At 45.4% G+C, this 21,214-nt stretch overlaps 1 protein-coding gene across 2 annotated transcripts in view; it reads right to left on the minus strand.

The window, feature by feature from the left end:
• Positions 1-21,214, minus strand: part of LOC125454822 (1-phosphatidylinositol 4,5-bisphosphate phosphodiesterase beta-1) — a 690,999-nt gene that overhangs the window by 151,829 nt on the left and 517,956 nt on the right. For both annotated transcript variants that reach the window (XM_059648337.1, XM_059648338.1), the window contains exons 10-14: positions 17,394-17,540; positions 14,563-14,720; positions 9,281-9,363; positions 7,764-7,848; positions 4,562-4,739 (exon numbers count right to left, since the gene is read on the minus strand). In XM_059648337.1, the coding sequence (XP_059504320.1) occupies positions 4,562-4,739; positions 7,764-7,848; positions 9,281-9,363; positions 14,563-14,720; positions 17,394-17,540 (651 nt within the window). The remainder of the gene's footprint in view (positions 1-4,561; positions 4,740-7,763; positions 7,849-9,280; positions 9,364-14,562; positions 14,721-17,393; positions 17,541-21,214) is intronic.

The raw sequence follows: 21,214 nt of genomic DNA on the forward strand, positions 1-21,214 counted from the left end.
AACCTCACAACAGGGTAAACGGGGTTCTGGGCTGTCAGGGCTGGTCAGACAGAGCCTGGTGGAATTGGGAGACACGGACGGGAGGTGGGTTTTGGTGAGGGAAAGCGGGCATGCCAGCCACTTTGACAGCAGTCAGGGCGACAGCCATGATTGGCAGGGAGACATCTTAGAGGCCATTTTCGTGGCTCAACTCTTCTTCGGGTAGAGGGTCAATCGCTGATAAAATGGGATGTCAACAGTGAGACAAGAGTCACACTACTAAGGTTTTGGAGTAGATCTGTAGCTCGGGTTGTGGGTGTTGAGGTGGGTTGGGTCACCGAGCTGGCTTGTTGTTCTGCAGACGCTTTGTTATCGCGCTTGGTAGCCTCCGTTGAAGCGTCGGTGTGTTTTCCAGCCTGGTTTTTAAATTCTGGGGTCTGTTGAGCTGGGTTACCTCACTTCCGGTTTTCCTTCATAGAGGAGTGTACATGGGGTCAAGTGCCAGGTTTCTAGGAATTCCTGTGCCTGTCTCTGCTTATCTTGTCCCAGGATTTTGGTGTTGTCCCAGTCGAATTGGTGGCTCTCCTTATCCATCTTTGGATTGAGTTGAGTGAGTGTTGTTTGCACCACTCCCTGCCTTCCTGCGCCTTTTTATATGGCCCTTCTTGCCTCTCAGCCATTCCCCAGGGGAGGTGATGTATTCCAAACCCATCTTAATGGTCACCTCCACCAAGAGGGGGATTTCTGCTCGCTGTTGGCTGACTAGCATTCCACATCAATCCTGTGTGGTGGCAGCAATCCGTTTCAACCCTGTGAGGCACTTATTCTCAGCAACTGCCGGCTTTGGTTTGATTCGGGTCTGGTGGCTTCGAGAGCACTTGATCAATTTCAGCAGGGAGAGACTGTTCTCCTTAGTTTGTAGAGATGATGATGGGAGTCAACCTGATCACAGAAACTCTGAGGGAGGAGGAGAAATGACTTTGCGCTGACTGGTGCTACTTACCACGCATCAGAGATGAGGCACAGGATGCTGTATTGTTCAAACAGGGAAGATAGAGGGCCGATTGGAGAGTGAGATTAGGTTGGTCACAGCAGAGAGGCAGAACAGGAATCATCGGTTTAAATACTGCACCATAATCCTCTGTGGCTTTATTTACTGCCTGTTAGGTGGTACTATGAAAATGTTCCTCAAAACCAGGGGTTCCTGTTGCCGCTGGTGACAGTGCCATTTCTTAATATGCTCCACCTGTTCATTTCCAGGCAGTTTTAGAAATTATTCATCATTATCACTTCGAAAACAGCCAATCCATCTATTGTGCAAAGAGATGCACTCTAATGGGTTCACTTCATTGAGAAGAAAGGCCCTGAATTGTTAAAGGCATTTCATCCAGATTTGTACCTTATTAACGCACCATTATCACGGGTGAGAAAAACACACAGCATTATTGTACATCAGCAGATTTCCTGGTAACAAAATACCTTCAGCCATTGCCTCCAATTAAATGCTTCCTGGCACTGAGTTTGCATCTTTATTTTGCTCCTGAAATGTTGAGCCCCAAGAGGTCAGTGGGAGGACAAATGAGTCTCCAAGAGTACAGCAAGTCACTGGGTCACTGACACGACGTAGATGGAAGGGCTGTGTCCGTGAGGAACACAACACGATTTCCAAAAGGGTAGAGAACAGAAGTGACCTGAGCTCAGGTGTGGAAAGCCGCAAACTTTGCAGTGTGGGGGTAGAGACAGAGCGATCGACCATGACCAACTCACCGTCGAACACGTTCTGCTGCAGTGAAGTCACAGCATCATATTGATATCAGTTCTGCGAGGTATAACATCAGATGGGCCCCTCATTCCGCAAAAGTAGCAGCTGGTTCGATTCAACCACCTGTGTTCTCTGCAAGGAAACCTCACCTGAAAGTTACACTAACCATTCTGATCGCACAAGGCTCATTTGGTGTGGGAGTTGGGCTGGGATGTACCATGAGATAAATGACAACTACTGATACCCCTTCACCCAGAGCAGGGATGCCCACGACTGGAGTCCGGACACCAGTGGCCCAGCAGCCCAGCGAGTGCCAGCCAGAAGTCAGATCGTGTGGAAGTCCCCTTGCGCTGGTCTGCTGCAGACAGCCTTTGGAGAGAGACTGTGACGTTTGTCTCTCTAATTAGGCATCCTGTTTTATCTGACCATACCATGTCTGGCTGTAACGTAACCTCGTCTTCATTTCTCTACTCAGTAACTAAAGATTGTACCTAGATACTCTGATAGCACTGTGTATTGGTTACATTGTTACACTGCAAATAATCTGTATGTAAGGATCTGTACCTTAGTATCTAAGATGGCATCACAGTGCGACAATTTATAAACTTTTCACCGTACTCATCTGAGTGTGTGTGACAATAAAGCGAATTCAATTCAAACCCTGACTCACTCCAGTTTCCTATGTTTCAATAATCTAACGCACTGGCCTGATTGCTAACATTTCCCAGGCAATTCCAATGCAGAATTTTTCACTTCCATTCTCCACTTACTCTCTGCCAGCCACTGCATCCATCACAAAATGATCCCCTCACAGCCTCATCGCTGTAAGTGGCTGTTAATGGTGGCAATTTGAACACAGTGGGGGAGGCCATGTTTTTGCTTTTTTAACAAAAAAGCTATTAAAAAAAGCTTGAAACCCCCAAGAGGGCAATGCAACTTTCTGTTGAAGAGTCATGCAGACTCAATAACGTTAGCTTGCCTTCTCTTCACAGATGCTGCCGGACCTACTCTGATCGTCAGCAATTTTTGTTTCCGACTTGCTACAACGTTGGAGAGGTTAACTGCAAATTCACGAAAGGAAACAGATATGAAACATTAGCCCGTCTAAAAATATCCTGGATGCCTACCAGTGTGAGTGAGTTTTGCTAGTTTTTGATGCATCGCTGACAATGCGTCTGACTTGGTTTAATTGATGGTGAGTGACAGCTGGCTGAAGGGACAGGATTTATCTAATTACCAAAACTATCTTTCAAATCTTACATTGAGCAGCATGCATAGTCCATCTCTGATTTCACCATCGTCTCAAGAAGAATTTTTATTTGCTACATCCATTTACTTCATGTAATATATAAGATGGTGTTTTTAAATACGCCCATTTTTCTCTTTCAATATAGAGACTTTCTTTCATTCATATTTCATTTTTCCACCATATATTTTTTTCTGACTCAAATTGAAACAGTCTGCATAAGTTTCTTCATGAAATCAGGCTTACTGTGCACTTCAGTTTATGTTAAAATTCTTGACTATAGTTTAATGAATCTCAGTAGCCAAATAGTCAAAAAGTGCAGTCAAATTGGGGCGGCACGATGGGTCACAGCACCAGGGACCGGGTTTGATTCCACCCTCAGGTGACTGTCTGTGTGGAGCGCCCTGGGTCTGCGTGGGTTTCCTCTGGATGCTCCAGTTTCTTGCCACAGTCCAAAGATGTGCAGGTTAGGTGGATTAGCCATACAGGGATGGGGTGGGTCTGGGTGGGATGCTCTTTAGAGGGTCAATGAAGATTTGATGGGCTTCCACATTCTACAAAAGAGTTTTCACCAGTGTCCAATATGCACAAGTAGGTATCCAGAGGCATCCCTGGTTTTCCATCAATCCTGCCTCCTGACCTCCTGCCCACTTCCTGATCTGTTCCCCTCCCAGACATGGAGACGTCTGTTGATGTGAGCTACATTAGCAATGAAAGCATTAACACAGTGCGAGATTTGTATTTTGCTGCAGGGTTGACTTCAAACACAGGGTTATCACGAGGTCCAGTCAGAATGTAAGACTGAACTATGGAAACATACATTGAGATCCAGCTTTGAGACACCCATTGCCCATTTTACGGCAAAGAGAGGCAGGAGGAATTGACGGGGGACCCGGTTTAAATTTGCACAAGGTAAACTTAGCAATGGAGTCAAATATGCCTTCTCAAAATAAGCTATTAATCGTGTTAGTGACTTAGAGACATGAATGAGCTGAAACAGATACCAAGGAAAACATAGCCTTTTCTGTAAGGTTTTAGTTTCTGCTCCAGTTAGGTTGGCATCACAGATTAATGCCTGTATCCTGGCAACCCAGACACGACCTGCTGATATGGTAGCCCTGAAGATGCAAACTCTTAAACGGAACTGATCTAAAGTGCAGATTTCAGATCATGGGATTTTGAATCTTCCCTTGTACCTTGTTCCATTGTTGGGCTGTCCCTAGGAGGAAGGAATGTTAATACACTGTCTTGTAGTTAGTGTGGATGGCTGTCTTGTCTATTGTCACTGCCATTGGGCATCAGACACCGATTCCTGTCAATTCCCACCAGCCCGAACCATATTTTATCGAGCGCCATCAGTCTATCTCCTTCGCTGCAGTGATTCCCATTTCCAAATTTTTGACCAACAATTTGGCACTGGGTTACCTGATTCATGTGGGTGAGCGAAGCTGGAGTGAGCGACCTCCTTAACCCATGCCTGTTTTGCAACCCTGCTGACGCTAACACGTCCCTATCCCGGTCAAGAAGTGCAGAGACACCCGGCACAACAAACTGTGAGCTGAGAGTCAGCGTACCTGCTCCTGGAGATGAGGGCTCGAAGACACTTGAGGAGTCACTCTGTGTGTTTGATGCCTGCTCACTGAGCTTCTTCTTGGCACTTCCATCAGACGGTTTGTGTCCTTTCTTCTTGTTCTTAATGAGAATTTTGCCCATCATGTCGTGCGGGCTTGGAAGGGGCACTCCAGCCTCGAGCTGAGATAAAAAGGGAAATTTTGTAAAAACAACTTGCACTGAAGCAGCAGGTGGGAGAACTTTCTCAAGTGAAATGGTGTCATTCAGTTGAGCACTGCATCACGTTGTGACTGTGTTATGTATTTCGGTTCTCAGATATTTGAAATAATCACACTTCAGGCTAACAAAGATTGGAACTCTTTGTCTTAAATCCAGCTCGAAGTGCCTCCTGGATAGGAAACACCCATTCCCAAATGTTAATACCGATCTCTCTCTCTCTCTGCACCTTCTCTGTGGAGTACCACTGAATTCTGCACTCTGCTCTGCTATTTCTGATGCACTTTGTATGGTATGATCTGCCTGTATCGCATGGAAAACAACACTTTCCACTGTATCTCGGTGTATATGACAACAGTAAATCAATCAGTCATCAAGATGTTAGAAATCTGAAATAAGTCCAGAGAATGCTGGAGAAACTTCAGTTCTGAAGACGAGTCATACGAGACTTAAATCATTCATTCTGTTTCTGTCTCCATAGATGCTAACGGATCTGTTGAGTTTCTCCAGCACTTTCTCTATGTTTGTTCCTGTTTAGACCAATTTTGCTCGATATCTCACGCTAAGGAGCTCTGAATGTCACCCTTCTGGTCAACGTACAAACACAATTGATTCCTGTTCTATTTACTTTGAGCTCTTTCAGAATAATACAGGACTATATCATGGTTTGCGATTTCTTTTGCAGATGTATGTGAAAATTTAAAAATAAACGATTGCATGGCACCAATTTAATTTAGAATTAAATCTTTTAGTGTGCTTACTAAATGAGAACAATGGTAGTCAAGTTGCTCCATATAATTTTAAGATGTAGTTGGCACATGTCATTTGCACAAATAGGTAGGAATTTTTGAGTCATCCTGACATTATGGTTTTCTTCATTTTAAAATTTCATTAGCCATCTTAACAAGCTCCTTCAATTCAGAACAGCATTGCTAGACCTTCTGCACATATCTCCCCATTTTCCAATCAGGCTTTTGTGACTACAGCCCCGTCTTCAACACCGTTATCCCCTCCAGACTGCTCTCAAACTGAAACACCTCGGTCTCAGCTCTGCCCTCTGCAACTGGACCCTCAGCTTTCTGACCCACAGGCTGCAATCACTGAGGACAGGTAACTGCACCTCCTCTGCAATAACACTCAATGCTGGAGCCCCCCCAGTGATACGTCTTCAGCCCCCTACTGTACCCCCTGCACACCCACGGCTGTGTTGTCAAATTCCGAACGAATGCCATCTATAAGTTTGTTGATGGCACCACCGCGGTAGGACAGATGCCTAACAATGATGAGTCTGAACACAGGAAGGAGATAGAGGGCTTCACATTGCGATGCAATCTTTCAATTTCGGAAAAAACTAAACAACTGATCATTGGCTTCAGGAAGAAAGGAGGAGGACATGCCCCCACCCCCCATCCACATTGCCAGAGCAGAGATTGAGAGGTTGGAAAGCGTCAAGTTCCTCAGAGTGACGATAACTGACAATCTGTCCTGGGATTCTCACGTGGATGTGATGGTCAACAAGGAACACCTATACCTTGCCTTTCTCAGGAGGGTGGCGTGTCCTTAAGGTCCCTCACCAACTTCCACAAATGCCTCATTGATAATATACTGTCCGGGTGTATAACGGCCTGATATGGCAACTGCTCTGACCAGGGCAGTAAGCAACTACAGAAGATGGTGTGCGCAGCCCAGACCATCATGGAAGCTGACCTTCCCTCCATGGCCTCCATTTACACTTCTCGTTGCTGAGGAAAGCCAACATCATCAAAGACCCCTCCCACCCTTGTAATGCTCTCTTTCACCGTCTCCAGTCAGGCTGAAGGTACAGAAGCTTGAACACATGCACCAAAAGGTTCAAGCCCAGCATCTTCCCTGACGATATCAAGCTGCTGAATGGACCTCTCGGATTTCAAATAAGGTTGATCTTGCCTTATGTACCTCCTGTGCAGTGTAACTTGTATGCCTGGCTCTGTCCAAGCACCCCACATCTGTATGTCCTTGTTTGTGATGATCTGCCTGTACTGCTCGCAAAACAACGCTATTCACTGTACTTGGGTACATGTGACTGCAATAATTCAAATCAAATCAAATCAAAAATCAGATCACTATCTTGCTCTATACTTGTTTGAAGACAACTGGTCTATAACATACCCCAGACTTGATCAAAAATCACCAAAAAAAAGAAGGATTTTCCAACTTAAAAAATAAGTGAGGTGGTTAACATGATCTTCCCTATTACCCCCAATAGGAAAGCCATCTAGATTTTGCTTCAATCAGGCACTTAAGTGGCCACCCAGAGGTCTTTTTAGCGTGTCGTTTCCTGGGACAGTGATCTCCTCTCCTGCCTGAAGCTATTGCACAAACACAGCCCAAGGCCTTAAATAACTTTGGGGCAGGGGAAGTGGTCATGGGCAGGGATGGGGTGTGTCGGATGCAAAGGGTTTGCTTTCATCGACTAACCTTTGACCCCCTGATTGAAGAAACCCAGTCCTGAGACAGGCCGTTCTGCTTTTCCGTCTGGGCAAGCTTCTGGGAACAGAGTTAAAGATTCTGCTGAAGTGAAGAGGCTCTTAAACAGTCGTTAATTGGTCAATTAATGGGGCTTGACACTTGGTGGATTGGGAAGGTCACTTGCGATCTGAAAAGCGTTCTTCCCCAACCCTCCCGACTCCATTAAAATGTTAAATCTTTGTTGTACAGTTTTCTGCCTTATCTAAATCTGCAAAAGTCTCATACACCAATCTCAAACCTTCCCTCAGTCTCCTTTACTCCAAGGCAAATAACCTCAAAACCTTTCATCCCAACGGTAGGCTTAAAATCTTTCTTTTCCCATTTCGGCAAATTTTCCTACACTCTGTTGAGTTCCAACATTCTTCCCATAGCATGGAGACCAGAACGAAACACAAAAACGTGCCATGGCCTACACAGAGCATTGAAAACTTCAGATTTTATGAAATGTGGGTCATTACTGATAAGGGATCACACACTCACCGGGTATTTTTCCAGGTCTTCCATCAGTAAAGCATCTCCAAATATCGACCTGCAGTATTCTGCCATTTTAGCCTGTTGTTTTGGACTGTAGAAACACAACGATAAATTGTCAGAAATAACACTCGTGTATTTGCAATGTGCATAATTTCCTGACAGAGCAAGCATCCTGCCTTTACTCAGTTTCTGTCCTTGTTGGCGGTTTCTAACGATCACACACAAGAGGCAAAGTGCTTGCTGCAAGATCTCCTCATTCAGTTTTCTCTCCTCAGTTAACCTGGAACCTCTATGTTTTTTCCGAGATATAAACCCAGTAGTAATTAAAAATAGCTGAATACCATCTCTACTTCCTACAGAGCCAGTGAGGTTCCTATTGCCTTGACAGGGAGGTAGAGGAAGCCATTTTGATATCAGATTACAAGCTGGAGCACAGGAGGCTGAGGGGTGACCTTATAGAGCTTTATGAAATCATAAGACCATAAGACATAGGAGAGGAAGTAAGGCCATTCGGCCCATCGAGTCCACTCCGCCATTTAATCATGACTGATGGGCATTTCAACTCCACTTCCCTGCACTCTCCCCGTAGCCCTTGATTCCTTGTGAGATCAAGAATTTATCAATCCCTGCCTTGAAGGCATCTAACGTCCCGGCCTCCATTGCACTCTGCGGCAAGATAAGGCAAGGGTCTTTTCCCCAGGGTGAGGGAGTTCAAAACTGGCAGACATATTTTTAAGGTGAGAGGAGAAAGTTTTAAAAAGGACATGAAGGGTAATTTTTTTTTTTACACAGAGAGTGGTTCATGTGTGGCATGAACTGTTGGAAGTAGTGTTCGAAGCAGGTACAGTTGCAGCATTTACAAGACATTTGAATAGGTGTCTGAATAGGAAACGTTTGAAGGGATATGGGCCAAACACAGGCAGGTGGGACTAGTTTAGCTTGGGAATATGGTCGGTGTGGACGAGTCGAACCGAAGGGTCTGTATCTATGCTGCATGACTCTATGACTGAGACCCCTCATCTCTGTATAAATCCGGTCTCACGCTCAGAAATTTAACTATAAAAGCTACACTGCCTTGAACCTCCTCACCAGAGTCCTTTATAGAGTCAAACTGCCTGTTTCTGATTTGCCCCACCCTGATAAAGTCAAACATTCACAGGTTAGCCTTTTATTTTAAAATATGAACAGCGTTCGCTTTTTAAACAATCCTCTGATAGTGACAAGTGCATTCAACATTGCTCTCACTGCTGTTTAAACGTGGGCTTTGGCACACGTATCGAGGGGGTTTGAAAGGGATATTTGCTCGATCGTAAGCGCTACATAAAAGCACATTCTTGTTGCTGTACCTGTCCTTCCATAAAGGGGGAAGGGGGTCGTCTAAATACGAATGTTTGACATATAGTCTGATGGTGCCTTCAAAGTTAGCTGAATGTGCTTTCATCCACTTGCTTTGCTTCTCTCCTTTCTGTCAGTGTAATAATTGCCACAATACATCATCGCTGAATGCTTTTGTAAACACTTACGAGTCAACATGGTTTTCGAATGAGAGGATCACAGGATAAGGAGAGGTCTTAAAAGCACACTCAGCGATAGCTTCAATTACTTCCTGCAAAAGGAACGGGAAAAAAAATAAACTAAATCTAAATTCCACAGTACGAATAACCCATGCTGTCCACCATTCCCTGAATTCCTTAACTCAGTGCGGGGTGACATGGATATCTTTAAGAAAGCTCCGCACATCATGGCAACTCCAAAAGTTATTGCTGCTTGACACGGAAACGTAGCTGTTGAGGCAGCCAAAATCCAATTCCTACCTTAACTAATCTCTGGATTAACAGTCCAGCGATAATACCACGAGGCCATCGCCTCCCCTAAACTAAGCTAACCTCGCTTGCTATCTTTAGACGAGGCTTCACATTGGGGTTAAAATTGTATCAGAGATAGTAGGAACTGCAGATGCTGGATAGCAAGGTGTAGAGCTGGATGAACACAGCAAGCCAAGCAGTATCTCAGGAGCAGGAAAAGCTGACGTTTCGGGCCGAGACCCTTCACCTCGCTTTGAAAATGGCGAGGAACAAAGCTGTGCCGTTATTACCTGCAAACTTTGGTCAGGGGCCTAACTTCGAACGAGATTGACTGAAAGTCATGGGGAAAGGAAACAGACTACAATCTGAAACTGACGAAAATACAATGAGCACACAACAAACCTATTCAATTCAGCTATGCGCCAGCAATGTATAGGGAAATATTCTTCCAGCAAAGGTTCAAGGAAAAACAAACTAACACACAGTTTTGCTTCCGAATTTTCACTTTTCTGTGAGTTTCACATGGTCCATCTCCAACTCTTCCTTCCCTGTTGTTGACGTCTCTCCCTCCATTTCTGGCAATAGGCTATCAATAACGTAAAAGGCCATCAATTCAGACAGATCCCTTGACTTCACATCCTCACACTCTACTGCCTGTAAGGACATCATTCAATTCTCCTCTTACTCCATCTCCATCGCATCTGTTCAAACATGAAGTCTCTAACAGCAGCATTTTCGAGAGACTGTTTTCCGATTCCTCAGGTGAGGGAAACCCCTCTTTCTTCCTGCCGCTTGCCACTAAGGTTAACAGAGCCTGTCACCTTCAATCCTTCCCTTCCAGAACCGCGGCTACGTTCCCATTGTCCTCAGATTGACACCTCTGCTGCCATTAGCTTCCTTATCAACAGATCATTTTCCCACCATTAACACCGTCTTCAATGTCCGCTCCTCCTCTCCCCTTGCAGCATTTTCTGAATACCGTGGATGAGTACTCAGTCAATCCCAACACCCCATCCCATTCCTACCACCCCTTTCCACATAAAAGCAAGAGATCTGAAACCTGAATTTTCTGAAGAAGTGTCCCAAACTGAAACGTTAGCTTTCCTGCCCCTCTGATGCTGCCTGGTCTGCTGCGTTCATCCAGCTCTACACTTTGTTATCCCTGCCTCCAGCACCTGTAGTTCTAGCTACCTCAAATTTAAAATTTGTCCTTTCATTTCCTTTCTCTTTAGTGTATGAAGCCTCAAACCCTTCTTTCAGGCGAAGCAGTGAGGAATTCATTATACTGTATTTGCTGCTCACAATCTGCTTTTGTCTACTTTGGCAAGTCCAAGCACAGCTTTTAGAACACCCCCAGTCTGTTTGCAAGCTTTGAGTGCCATGTTAGTTTAATTCTCTGCCTTATTCTCATGCCGAGGCGCATTGCAGCCTTCTGAAATCAACACCGAGCTCAATAATTTCAGACCATAAACTCTGTCTCCATTTAGTTCCCTTGTTTCAATTTATTTCTCACTCAGCATGGACTAGGCTCATAGATAATGGGAACTGCAGATGCTGGAGATTCCAAGATAATAAAATGTGAGGCTGGATGAACACAGCAGGCCAAGCAGCATCTCAGGAGCACAAAAGCTGACGTTTCGGGCCTAGACCCTTCATCAGAGAGGGGGATGGGGGGAGGGAACTGGAATAAATAGGGAGAGAGGGGGAGGCGGACCGAAGATGGAGAGTAAAGAAGATAGGTGGAGAGGGTGTAGGTGGGGAGGTAGGGAGGGGATAGGTCAGTCCAGGGAAGACGGACAGGTCAAGGAGGTTGGATGAGGTTAGTAGGTAGCTGGGGGTGCGGCTTGGGGTGGGAGGAAGGGATGGGTGAGAGGAAGAACCGGTTAGGGAGGCAGAGACAGGTTGGACTGGTTTTGGGATGCAGTGGGTGGGGGGCAAGAGCTGGGCTGGTTGTGTGGTGCAGTGGGGGGAGGGGATGAACTGGGCTGGTTTAGGGATGCAGTGGGGGAAGGGGAGATTTTGAAACTGGTGAAGTCCACATTGATACCATATGGCTGCAGGGTTCCCAGGCGGAATATGAGTTGCTGTTCCTGCAACCTTCGGGTGGCATCATTGTGGCAGTGCAGGAGGCCCATGATGGACATGTCATCAAGAGATGACATGTCCATCATGGGCCTCCTGCACTGCCACAATGATGCCACCCGAAGGTTGCAGGAACAGCAACTCATATTCCGCCTGGGAACCCTGCAGCCATATGGTATCAATGTGGACTTCACCAGTTTCAAAATCTCCCCTTCCCCCACTGCATCCCTAAACCAGCCCAGTTCATCCCCTCCCCCCACTGCACCACACAACCAGCCCAGCTCTTCCCCCCCACCCACTGCATCCCAAAACCAGTCCAACCTGTCTCTGCCTCCCTAACCTGTTCTTCCTCTCACCCATCCCTTCCTCCCACCCCAAGCCGCACCTCCATTTCCTACCTACTAACCTCATCCCACCTCCTTGACCTGTCCGTCTTCCCTGGACTGACCTATCCCCTCCCTACCTCCCCACCTACACCCTCTCCACCTATCTTCTTTACTCTCCATCTTCGGTCCGCCTCCCCCTCTCTCCCTATTTATTCCAGTTCCCTCCCCCCATCCCCCTCTCTGATGAAGGGTCTAGGCCCGAAACGTCAGCTTTTGTGCTCCTGAGATGCTGCTTGGCCTGCTGTGTTCATCCAGCCTCACATTTTATTATCATGGACTAGGCTCATGTTTAGTTTCTTCTCTTGCCCCAATTCCATTCCCTTTGTGTCTTTGGGTGACAACATTTCTGCCACTCAATCTCTCCTGCCTTCCACCCCATCTCAGACCTCCCTCCATTTATGTCCAGCTCAAACCTCACTCAAAAGCTCATTACATCCTGAAATGTTTGCATTTCCGATGAGAGATCACAGAGCTGAAATGTTACTTCTGTTTCTCTTTCTGCTCTAACTTATTAAGTATTTTCAGAATTTTATGTTTTCGTTTGTTACATCTCACTGGGATAGCACACTAGGAATCAAGCTCTGATACTTCCCTGGCTTATTACAAAAATTTACAAAAGAGCTCAACTTCCCAATTTATTTACCTAATAAACGCAGGTTAATAGAAAGCAAGGACCAGGTTTCTGTATTTAACACAAATTACGATATATTACGAACAGATTGAGTTTAATTGAAGGTTAAAAGGTGCTAAAACACACCTACACACATGCAGAGTCACAAAATAAAATTGGTGTTTCGGATGGGGAGAAAATTATACTGAGGAAACTTACAATGTTTAAAAGACATTTGGATAAGCACGTGAATAGGAAAGGTTTTGAAGGATATGGGCCAGGAGCAGGCACGTGGGACTGGTTTAGTTTGGGATTATGATCAGCGTAGACTGGTTTGACCAAAGGGTCTGTTTCTGTGTTGTGCGGCTCTAACAGATAGTTCAATGGTGCCAGCCCTTGAGATTAAATTGGGAAGCTTCCTTTTGTTTCCCAAGTCCTTTAGTTCTCTGAGCTTTCATTCTCCACAGGAGGCACAGAGCGACAGGTTCATGAATGATAAAGCCTCCGATTTCTTGGCTAAAAGCAACAGCTCACAACAAATGATGGAAGCAAACAACCAGCTGGCTTCAGCTTCAGGAATTTTACAGGAGAAAGGCTTCAGACTCTCAAAAGTAGTGGAGAGGTTTTGAAGGTACTAAACTATTGTCTAAACTGTCCATTTACTTCTGAGCTGAGAAAGAGTTGGTGTCAAGAGTAGTTCATCAGCTTATGTTGCCTCCCTGGTACTCTATCCCTTCACCTCACCTTCCCTCCTTACCAACATGTCCCTTTACTTCACCATTCCCCCAGATCCCCTTATGGCCGTCTTGATTTACTAACACAGCCCCTGAATGTAGCTGCTAGGAGATTGCAGGTTGCGCTGTTGAAAAAGAGGGGGCACAGGTCAGCCTCCCCCTGATTGCACCCATACAGCCGGGGTTTTGCTGGATTTAAGACAGGCTGCGCAGTTCTGAAGTCTCTACCATCTGGTGCCAACTCCAGAAGTGAGGAATCTGATGCACGGTAGAACTGTGGGCGCTCTCAGAAGATTTGGACTGGTATTTTTATCTGGCTGACGTGACTCAGTAAGGTCGAATTTGGATTGTGCGATAAGAGAAACAGGTGCAGTGTGTTCAACTCATGGTGCTGATGTGAGATTGAAAAATTATCAAGATTTTCAATGAGCAAAATATTCAAAAGAGCAACCGTGAAGCATAATAATTCATCAAGTCTTGTCTTCAGTTGCCTTTCAGCCAATAACATGATTAGGATCTGCTAAACTGAGCAACTTTTAATACCACACGGAAGTTGTCAACACAACAATGCAGGTTCACGCTTAAAGAAAAAATCTTCCCTTTTGTAATTCACAGGTGGGCCAACACTTATTATCCATCCCTAATTGCCCCTTGAGAAAGTGGTGGTGAGCTGCCTTCTCGAACTGCTGCAGTCCGACACGAAATGCCCTTAGGGAGAGAATTCCAGGATTTTAACTGAATGACAGTGAAGGAATGGCGCAATACATTTCCAAGTCAGGATGGTGAGTGGCTTGGAGGGGAACTTGAAGGTGGTGGTGTTCCCATGTATCGGCTGCCCTTGTCCTTTTAGATGGAAGTGGCTGTGAGGTGGTCTCTAAGGATCTTTGGTGAACTTCTGCAGTGCATCTTGCAGATAGTACACACTGCTGCTACTGATCTTCAGTGGTAGAGGGAGTGAATGTTTATGGACGGGAGGCCAATCAAGTGGGTTGTTTTGTCCTGGATGATGTCGAGCTTCTTGAGTGTTGTTGGAGCTGCACCCATCCAGGCAAGTGGGGAGTAATCCATCACACCCCCGACTTGTACCTTGTGGACAGGCTTTTGGGAGTCAGGAGATGAGTTACTCACTGCAGTATTCCTAGCCTGTGACCTGCTCTCGTAAATGTGTGTAGCGTAGGATATTGATACCTTGAAACATATCTCGGTTGTCATGGTAAATCCGTGAGTGATGACCGGTTCCTCCTCTGTTGACCGGCCCTTCCAGCAGTCCAGCTCCACACACCGACACCCCGCCAGTAGGACCTGGCGGTACATCTCCACAGAAGAGTTTCCAGCAAGCTGCCCGGCTGCGAGAACACAAATCAGAAATAATCAGTTAGCTCCTGTGACAAACGAGGACAAACTGTGCTTGCAATATTTGGTATCACTTCCAGCCACAATACGATGAAGATTTCACTGAAGTGCAGAATCACAGAATCGGGCAGAACAGAAGGTGGGCCTTCAGCCTATCACTTCTGCACTCTTTACATCTACACAAAAATATATAACTACTTAGACCACAGCCACTTTCCCACACAAGGCCCAAAGCCTATGTAATTGATTGATAGTTTGAGACGGGAGGTGGGGTCAGAGGACATGAGTAATCACTGTAAATATACATTAGCAACGAAACATTTAAAAAATAGCTGTGATGATTGGCCACATTTGCTCTATTTAACAAGAGCGAGGCTGAGCTTTTATATAAACTTCATTTTTCTACCCTTTCCACATTTCCTTTGCTTCCTTAATAACCAATTATTTATTCGTCTCACACTGGTATGTACTCAGTGACTGAGCATCCAGCTTTCCAGGGTGGAGAATTATCAATATTCAGTGCCCACTGAAGGAAGAAATATTTCCTCATCTCAGTCCCAAACGGCCAACCTCCTGTCCCTGAGGTTATGGCTCCCACTTGTAGATACCCTGGCCAGCGAGGCCAAATCCAGCTTCCACCCTGTCAAATCCTCAGTTTGTATTCCATTATCTAACGCTTTGAAATGTCAAGTAGGATAATGTGGTATTTAGTGACGATTGTGCGATCCCACTAATTTGCTCTCTTGTTGCTTGGGAACGATTTCCAGAACTGAAAGTGAACTTTGTGGGAACCAACTGTGGTACAGGAAATTGTTTGGTTTCAAGTAAAAGTTGAGAGATTTCTGATTTAGCAGGTCCGGCAGCATCTGCGGAGAGAGAAGGCAGGGTTGATGCTTTCAAGTCTAAAGGCCTCTCTTCAGAACTGGAAACATTATCTTGAAACACTGGCTCTACTTTCTCTCCACAGATGCTGCCAGACCTACTGAATTTCTCTGGCTATTTCCAACTTTGTTTCTGATCTCCAGTGCCTGAAGTTCTTTGTTTTATTTTAGAAGTTTCGTTATTCTTTTGTGGGATGTGGGCGTCATTAGCTAATCAAGTCCATCCCTAATTGGCCGCAAGTTGATTAGGAGTCGACCACACTGCTATGGGTCTGGAGTCACAAGCAGGCCAGGTCAGGTAAGGATGGCAGATTTCCTTCCCTGAATGAAATTAGCGAACCAGATGGGGTTTTTGCAACAATTAACAATAGCTGAAATGTCACCATTATGGTCGATTTTTATAAAATTCCAGATTTTTATTGAATACAGATTTCACTGTATGCCATGGTGGCACTTGAACCTGTATTCCCAGAAATATCCACCTGGGTTTTTGGATTGCTTCTCCGATAATGTTTCTCCGACAGCTATCTCCTTCCCTATTCCAAGAATCACTGTCTTAGGATTTCATCATTCTGAAAGTCAAAGCTAACTGATTATCTATACATATGATTTTTGCATTTAATTAGATGCTGTAACAAGATGACAAAAGAAAAATCGATTGGAAGGCAAGCAATATGGCAAGGTGTCAATTCTGTGGAAGTACTGGGAGTAATTTAAAGGTAGAGAATGGCCAAGGGCTGTACTGGTGTAATAGAGCCCAGAGTCGACAAACAACTAACACTGAGGATGTACAAGAGACCAGAATGGTGGGCCGAGTATGGATTTTCTGAGTTAATGTCATGATGGCATTATTTAATTGCTAAGGACGATGGCACATATTTGCTCCAGTGGTAACATCAAAACTAGTTTTTAAATTCTCATTTAGAAGTATCAACATCAATGGATCATGGTTTCAGCAGTGAGGCCAGGACTGAGAAGGGTGTGTTCAGAATCTTTGTCGTCCCAGTGAAGGTGCTTCAGTGACTTTGTGCTTTAAGATATGCTAAAGTCAAGCCATGGACCAAATACAATGTGAACAGCGTCACAGCACTATAATAAATTGTCTTCCCAAGATCCTGGCTTGGGACAAAGGCTTCTTCTGATGCCTGTCCATGACTATTGGGCAATTCATACTGGCAAGTATAGAGTTCTTAATTCATCCAACTTAGTTGTAGATTCCCTCCAAGATAGTCTGCCCCGATGATGGGGCAACATGGTGGTTGGGTGGTTAGCACAGGTTCCTCCCAGCGCAAGGAACCCGGTTTCGATTCCACCCTCAGGCAACTGTCTGTGTGGAGTTTGCACATTCTCACTGTGTCTTTGCGGGTTTCCTCTGGGTGCTCTGGTTTTCTTTGACAGTCCAAGATGCAGGTCAGGTGGATTGCCAGAGCTAAAGTGCCCCATACTGTCTAGGGGTGTGCAGGCCAGGTGGTCAGCTATAAGAACTGCTTGGATATAAGGACAGGGTAAGAGTGTGGGTCTGGGTGGATTGCTCATCAGAGGGTCAGTGTGGACTCCATGGGCTGAATGGTCTGCTTTCACACTGCAGGGATTCTATCGTTGCCAAGTGGATTATTGGAGGACTTTCAACCCTCAATAGCCTTGGATCCGTGAGTTCATGTGGAGCTAAAGGGTGGGTGTAGGGGATTAGTAATGAGTGCTGGGATTCTGAAGGTCATTCTGATGCCCCATTCATCCCCGAGTTGGGAAAATCGGAGGTCTCCTCAGGGATTCTTGATTTCTTACCTGTGAGGTAGGTGTTATGTGATGAGTTGATGAAATAGTGTGACAAGGGTTGAGTCATATCTTCATTCAGATCCAACTTCTCTGGTGGAATTACTCCATTCTCATCACCACTCAAGTACTTCTTAAACCCATCGATGGATATGTGCCCTGAAAACAGACAAGAGGGAGAAATTCTTAAGAAATACCAGTTCAATCAAACTGTCCATTTGAAGGCAGAATACAACAACATCTCCCTTATTGCACAAGGTAAAGCCAACTCCCTATGTTCCCAGGGCATGAAAGACTACTGAGGGATACGCAGGGATATAGTGTTCAGGTTAAATTCAGATCAGCCATGATCCTATTGAATGATGGAGTAAGATGGAAGGGCTGGGTGAGCTACTCTCGCTTCTTTTTTGTCTGTACAAATGCAAGTAACATCATCATCAAGTTTGTGTGAGATCTTTAGGGAAGTGTACATATCTCTAAATCAAAATTCAACAATCCAAGGTTAACGTAATCATTGGAGAGAATTTGTACAATCGACCTCCACTGCTAACTATTTCCATTTTGATATTAACTTAGAGAATCCACGCTTGGTTTACCAATTCTGGTCTCTTGTGCATCTCCAACTGTAGTGATTGGAACTTGGTCAGTCAGGTGGACCCCACAGAATGTGAGTCCCTTGGTTAGGGGCTGTTGATCTGGTGCAATCAGGGAGCCCTGGCTGACAGATATAAACAGGAGTGTCAGAGGGTCACCTCATTCTAGGAGTCAGCTCTGAGCTAGCTTGGTCAGTGTCATGGACTATGCACATGTAAGTAAAGGGTGACTTAATGGAGTTATCTCACTAACATTAATTGTTCTGCTGTTTGTGACGATACTTTTAGCTATCTGAGCTCTCTCCGCTATGGAATGTCAAATGTAAGCTTCTCTACTTCTCCCTCCCCTTTAAAATCCTACCACATTGATCAAAGTTTTGACCTCCTGTGTGACTGAGCATTAAATTCAGTTTGAGTAAAGCTGCTTTGAAGCACCTTAAGATCCTTTAATTTGCTAAAGGTGCTAGATAAAGACAGGTTGGTGCCAGTCATCTGCCAGACATTGCTGGCAAGGCCGAAAGAGACTAAAAGCACCCCTGAGTGATGAATGCCATGGTGCTAATTCTTGGGCAGGTGATGAGCAGGATGCTCACTGTGGTTGCTGAATGCCAGGTGGTGGGATACATGACCAATTCTAATAATTGGACCTCGTTTAAACCGAGAGCGGGCGATGCCAGTGCTGATATCACGGCTCACAAGCTGCTCACCATGGGAGAGGCTGGGAGGCCTTGGCCATTTCTTTCAAGGGCAGGTAAGCCTTTGACCGTTGGCCTGCAGACTCTGCATTGACAGAGAGGCAGGTAGAATGTCACCAGTGAAGAAACATCTCACTTTCAGACAGTGGCGTGGAGGTCTTCTCGAACAGGTCAGCTCTGTGAGAAGCTCCCGATGCCCACAGATGCCCACATCAAATACCCGCGCCCATGCAACCAGGTGTGAGGAGGACTGTCTAACTTGTTGTGTGGCAGCTTCCTAGGAAATGGTTGCAGTGTTAGAAAATTTTCAGTGGCTTGGTTGGGACTTTCCATGTTTCTTGTAAGCAGAATAGAATCCTCCAAGGTGAACGCCTAGAAATCTGATCAGACTGGAAAGTGTTAGCTCTTTCTTGGGCAGCAGTTAATATTCATGTTGCCTGTTGTAACCATTCAGTGCACAACTGTTTACAGAGGGATGGGTTTCGGGATCTCATCTAGCACCCAAAGGCAGCTAAGTATGTCTCTTGAAGGCTATGGGCTATCTGCCTGTAGAGGCAAACTCTATTGAGCTCCAAGCTTTTCTGATCTGCCTTTGGGTGGAAGAAGTGAACACAGGTTCACTGCAGTGCCGACAGAGGCCACTGTGTCCAACGAGTCTGCGCTCGTCCAAACAGTGTCCCATCAAGACCTGCCCCATCCCTGTAAATCTGCACTGACCATAGCCAATCCACCTAGTCTATATAACCCTGGATACTTGGGCAATTTAGCATGGCCAATCCACCTAACCTGCACCACTTTGGACAGTGAGACGAAACCGGCGCACCTGGAAGAAACCCACACAGATACAGGGAGAATTCCACACAGACCTGAGGCCCCTGGTGCTATGAAGCAGCATTACTAACCACTGTGCCACCCCTCTTGCATTCAGGGGACGTGAAGCATTCCAGGCATGAACCCCATTAACCAATGGGACTAAGTGATAAGGCAAATAAGTGCAAAATGCTTCGGGCCCAGTATTGCCTGCAATGACAGAGAAGGCTCAGTGATCTCACCAGAGTTCTCAGGGTGACAATACTATTCTTTCATTCTCTGCAACCACCTGAGCTTTCAGTCTTGTTTCTCACAATGCTACTCTTTCTAATTCTCTTGCAACCATTACCCCACATTTCATTATAGCACATCCTCTTCATGCTCACCATTAGTCCACCCCTCTCATCCCTAAAACTCCCAATTTACAAACTGCACAACTTGCAATCATCCTACCATCGCATAGCACACTCTTGGGCCATCAGTGTCACAACCACCCCCCATTCTTTCATACAAGGCATGGTCACATATTGAACTGAATTGAATTCGCATTATTGTCTCATGTACTCAAATGAGTACAGTGGAAAGTTTACAAGTCGCTATTTATGGTGCCGTCTCAGGTCCAAGGGTGCAGATTCTTGAGTACGTATACTACCAGATGGCAGCACAACCCATCGATGCCCTTTGCCAAGGCCAAAGTACGGGATTGTAATGAGTTGCGCCATGATGATGGAGTGAGAGCCCATAGGCAAGTGATGGAATAGCTTGTCCTCAGCAATAATAGCTGCTGATGTTTAGGTAGTCCTGCATCAGGCACTTGCCAAGTGACTGTGTAATGAGAGGTGCATAAATTATATCCTGGAATTTGGATTTAAAATAAAGGAAGGTGGCTATGGGACAGTTCAATGAAGGGAACTTTTTTAACCATATGGAACAACAATCTACGAGCATCAATTTCAACAAAGCATGTGGCTGATGCCAAGTATCTGGGAGAGTCATTGCAAAGTTAAGAGATAGAATGTTTATATTGCTGAGCTCATAGCGGATGAGAAAGCTATTAGTTAAGTTTCTTTTTAATTCAGCACAGCGTGTTCAAGATCTCAGCTCAGAATAATCATGGGTTCAATTCAGGAGAGAGAAAAGATTCCCTTGGTGTGAGAATCAAGTCAGTTCAAGGGCACCACTCAATTCAGCAGAAGAGGTTTCTAGTCTATGAAGCTTCCAAGCCAGGAGAGTACGGGTTGAAATCCTAAAGTTGTCAGAACTGAAAACTTAGGCCATCAGAATTGCTGAAGGTTCATACCAATGGATTGGGAAAGAAATTGTGAAACCATATGCATAATACAAGGAAAAGCAATGGGACAAGACCGTAAAATAAACACTGACAAGAGTGGAGGTAACAAAGTGTGAAGCTGCATGAACACAGCAGCATCTCAGGAGCACAGAAGCTGGCGTTTCGGGCCTGGACCCTTCATCCCCCGCAACGTCAGCTTTTGTGCTCCTAAGATGCTGCTTGGCCTGCTGTGTTCATCCAGCCTCACACTTTGTTATCTCTGGTTCTCCAGCATCTGCAGTTCCCATTATCACTGACAAGAGCTGAGACTGGAGTGACATTTCTTTGGAACTTTTTTAACAGAATCCCTGCAGTGTGGAAACAGGCCCTTCACCCCAACAAGTCCACACTGAACTTCAGAACATCCCACGCAGACTCATCCCACTAAAACCCACCTAATCTAGG

The sequence above is a fragment of the Stegostoma tigrinum genome, chromosome 9 (assembly GCF_030684315.1).
Source record: "Stegostoma tigrinum isolate sSteTig4 chromosome 9, sSteTig4.hap1, whole genome shotgun sequence".
In the NCBI taxonomy this organism is placed as follows: Eukaryota; Metazoa; Chordata; class Chondrichthyes; order Orectolobiformes; family Stegostomatidae; genus Stegostoma; species Stegostoma tigrinum.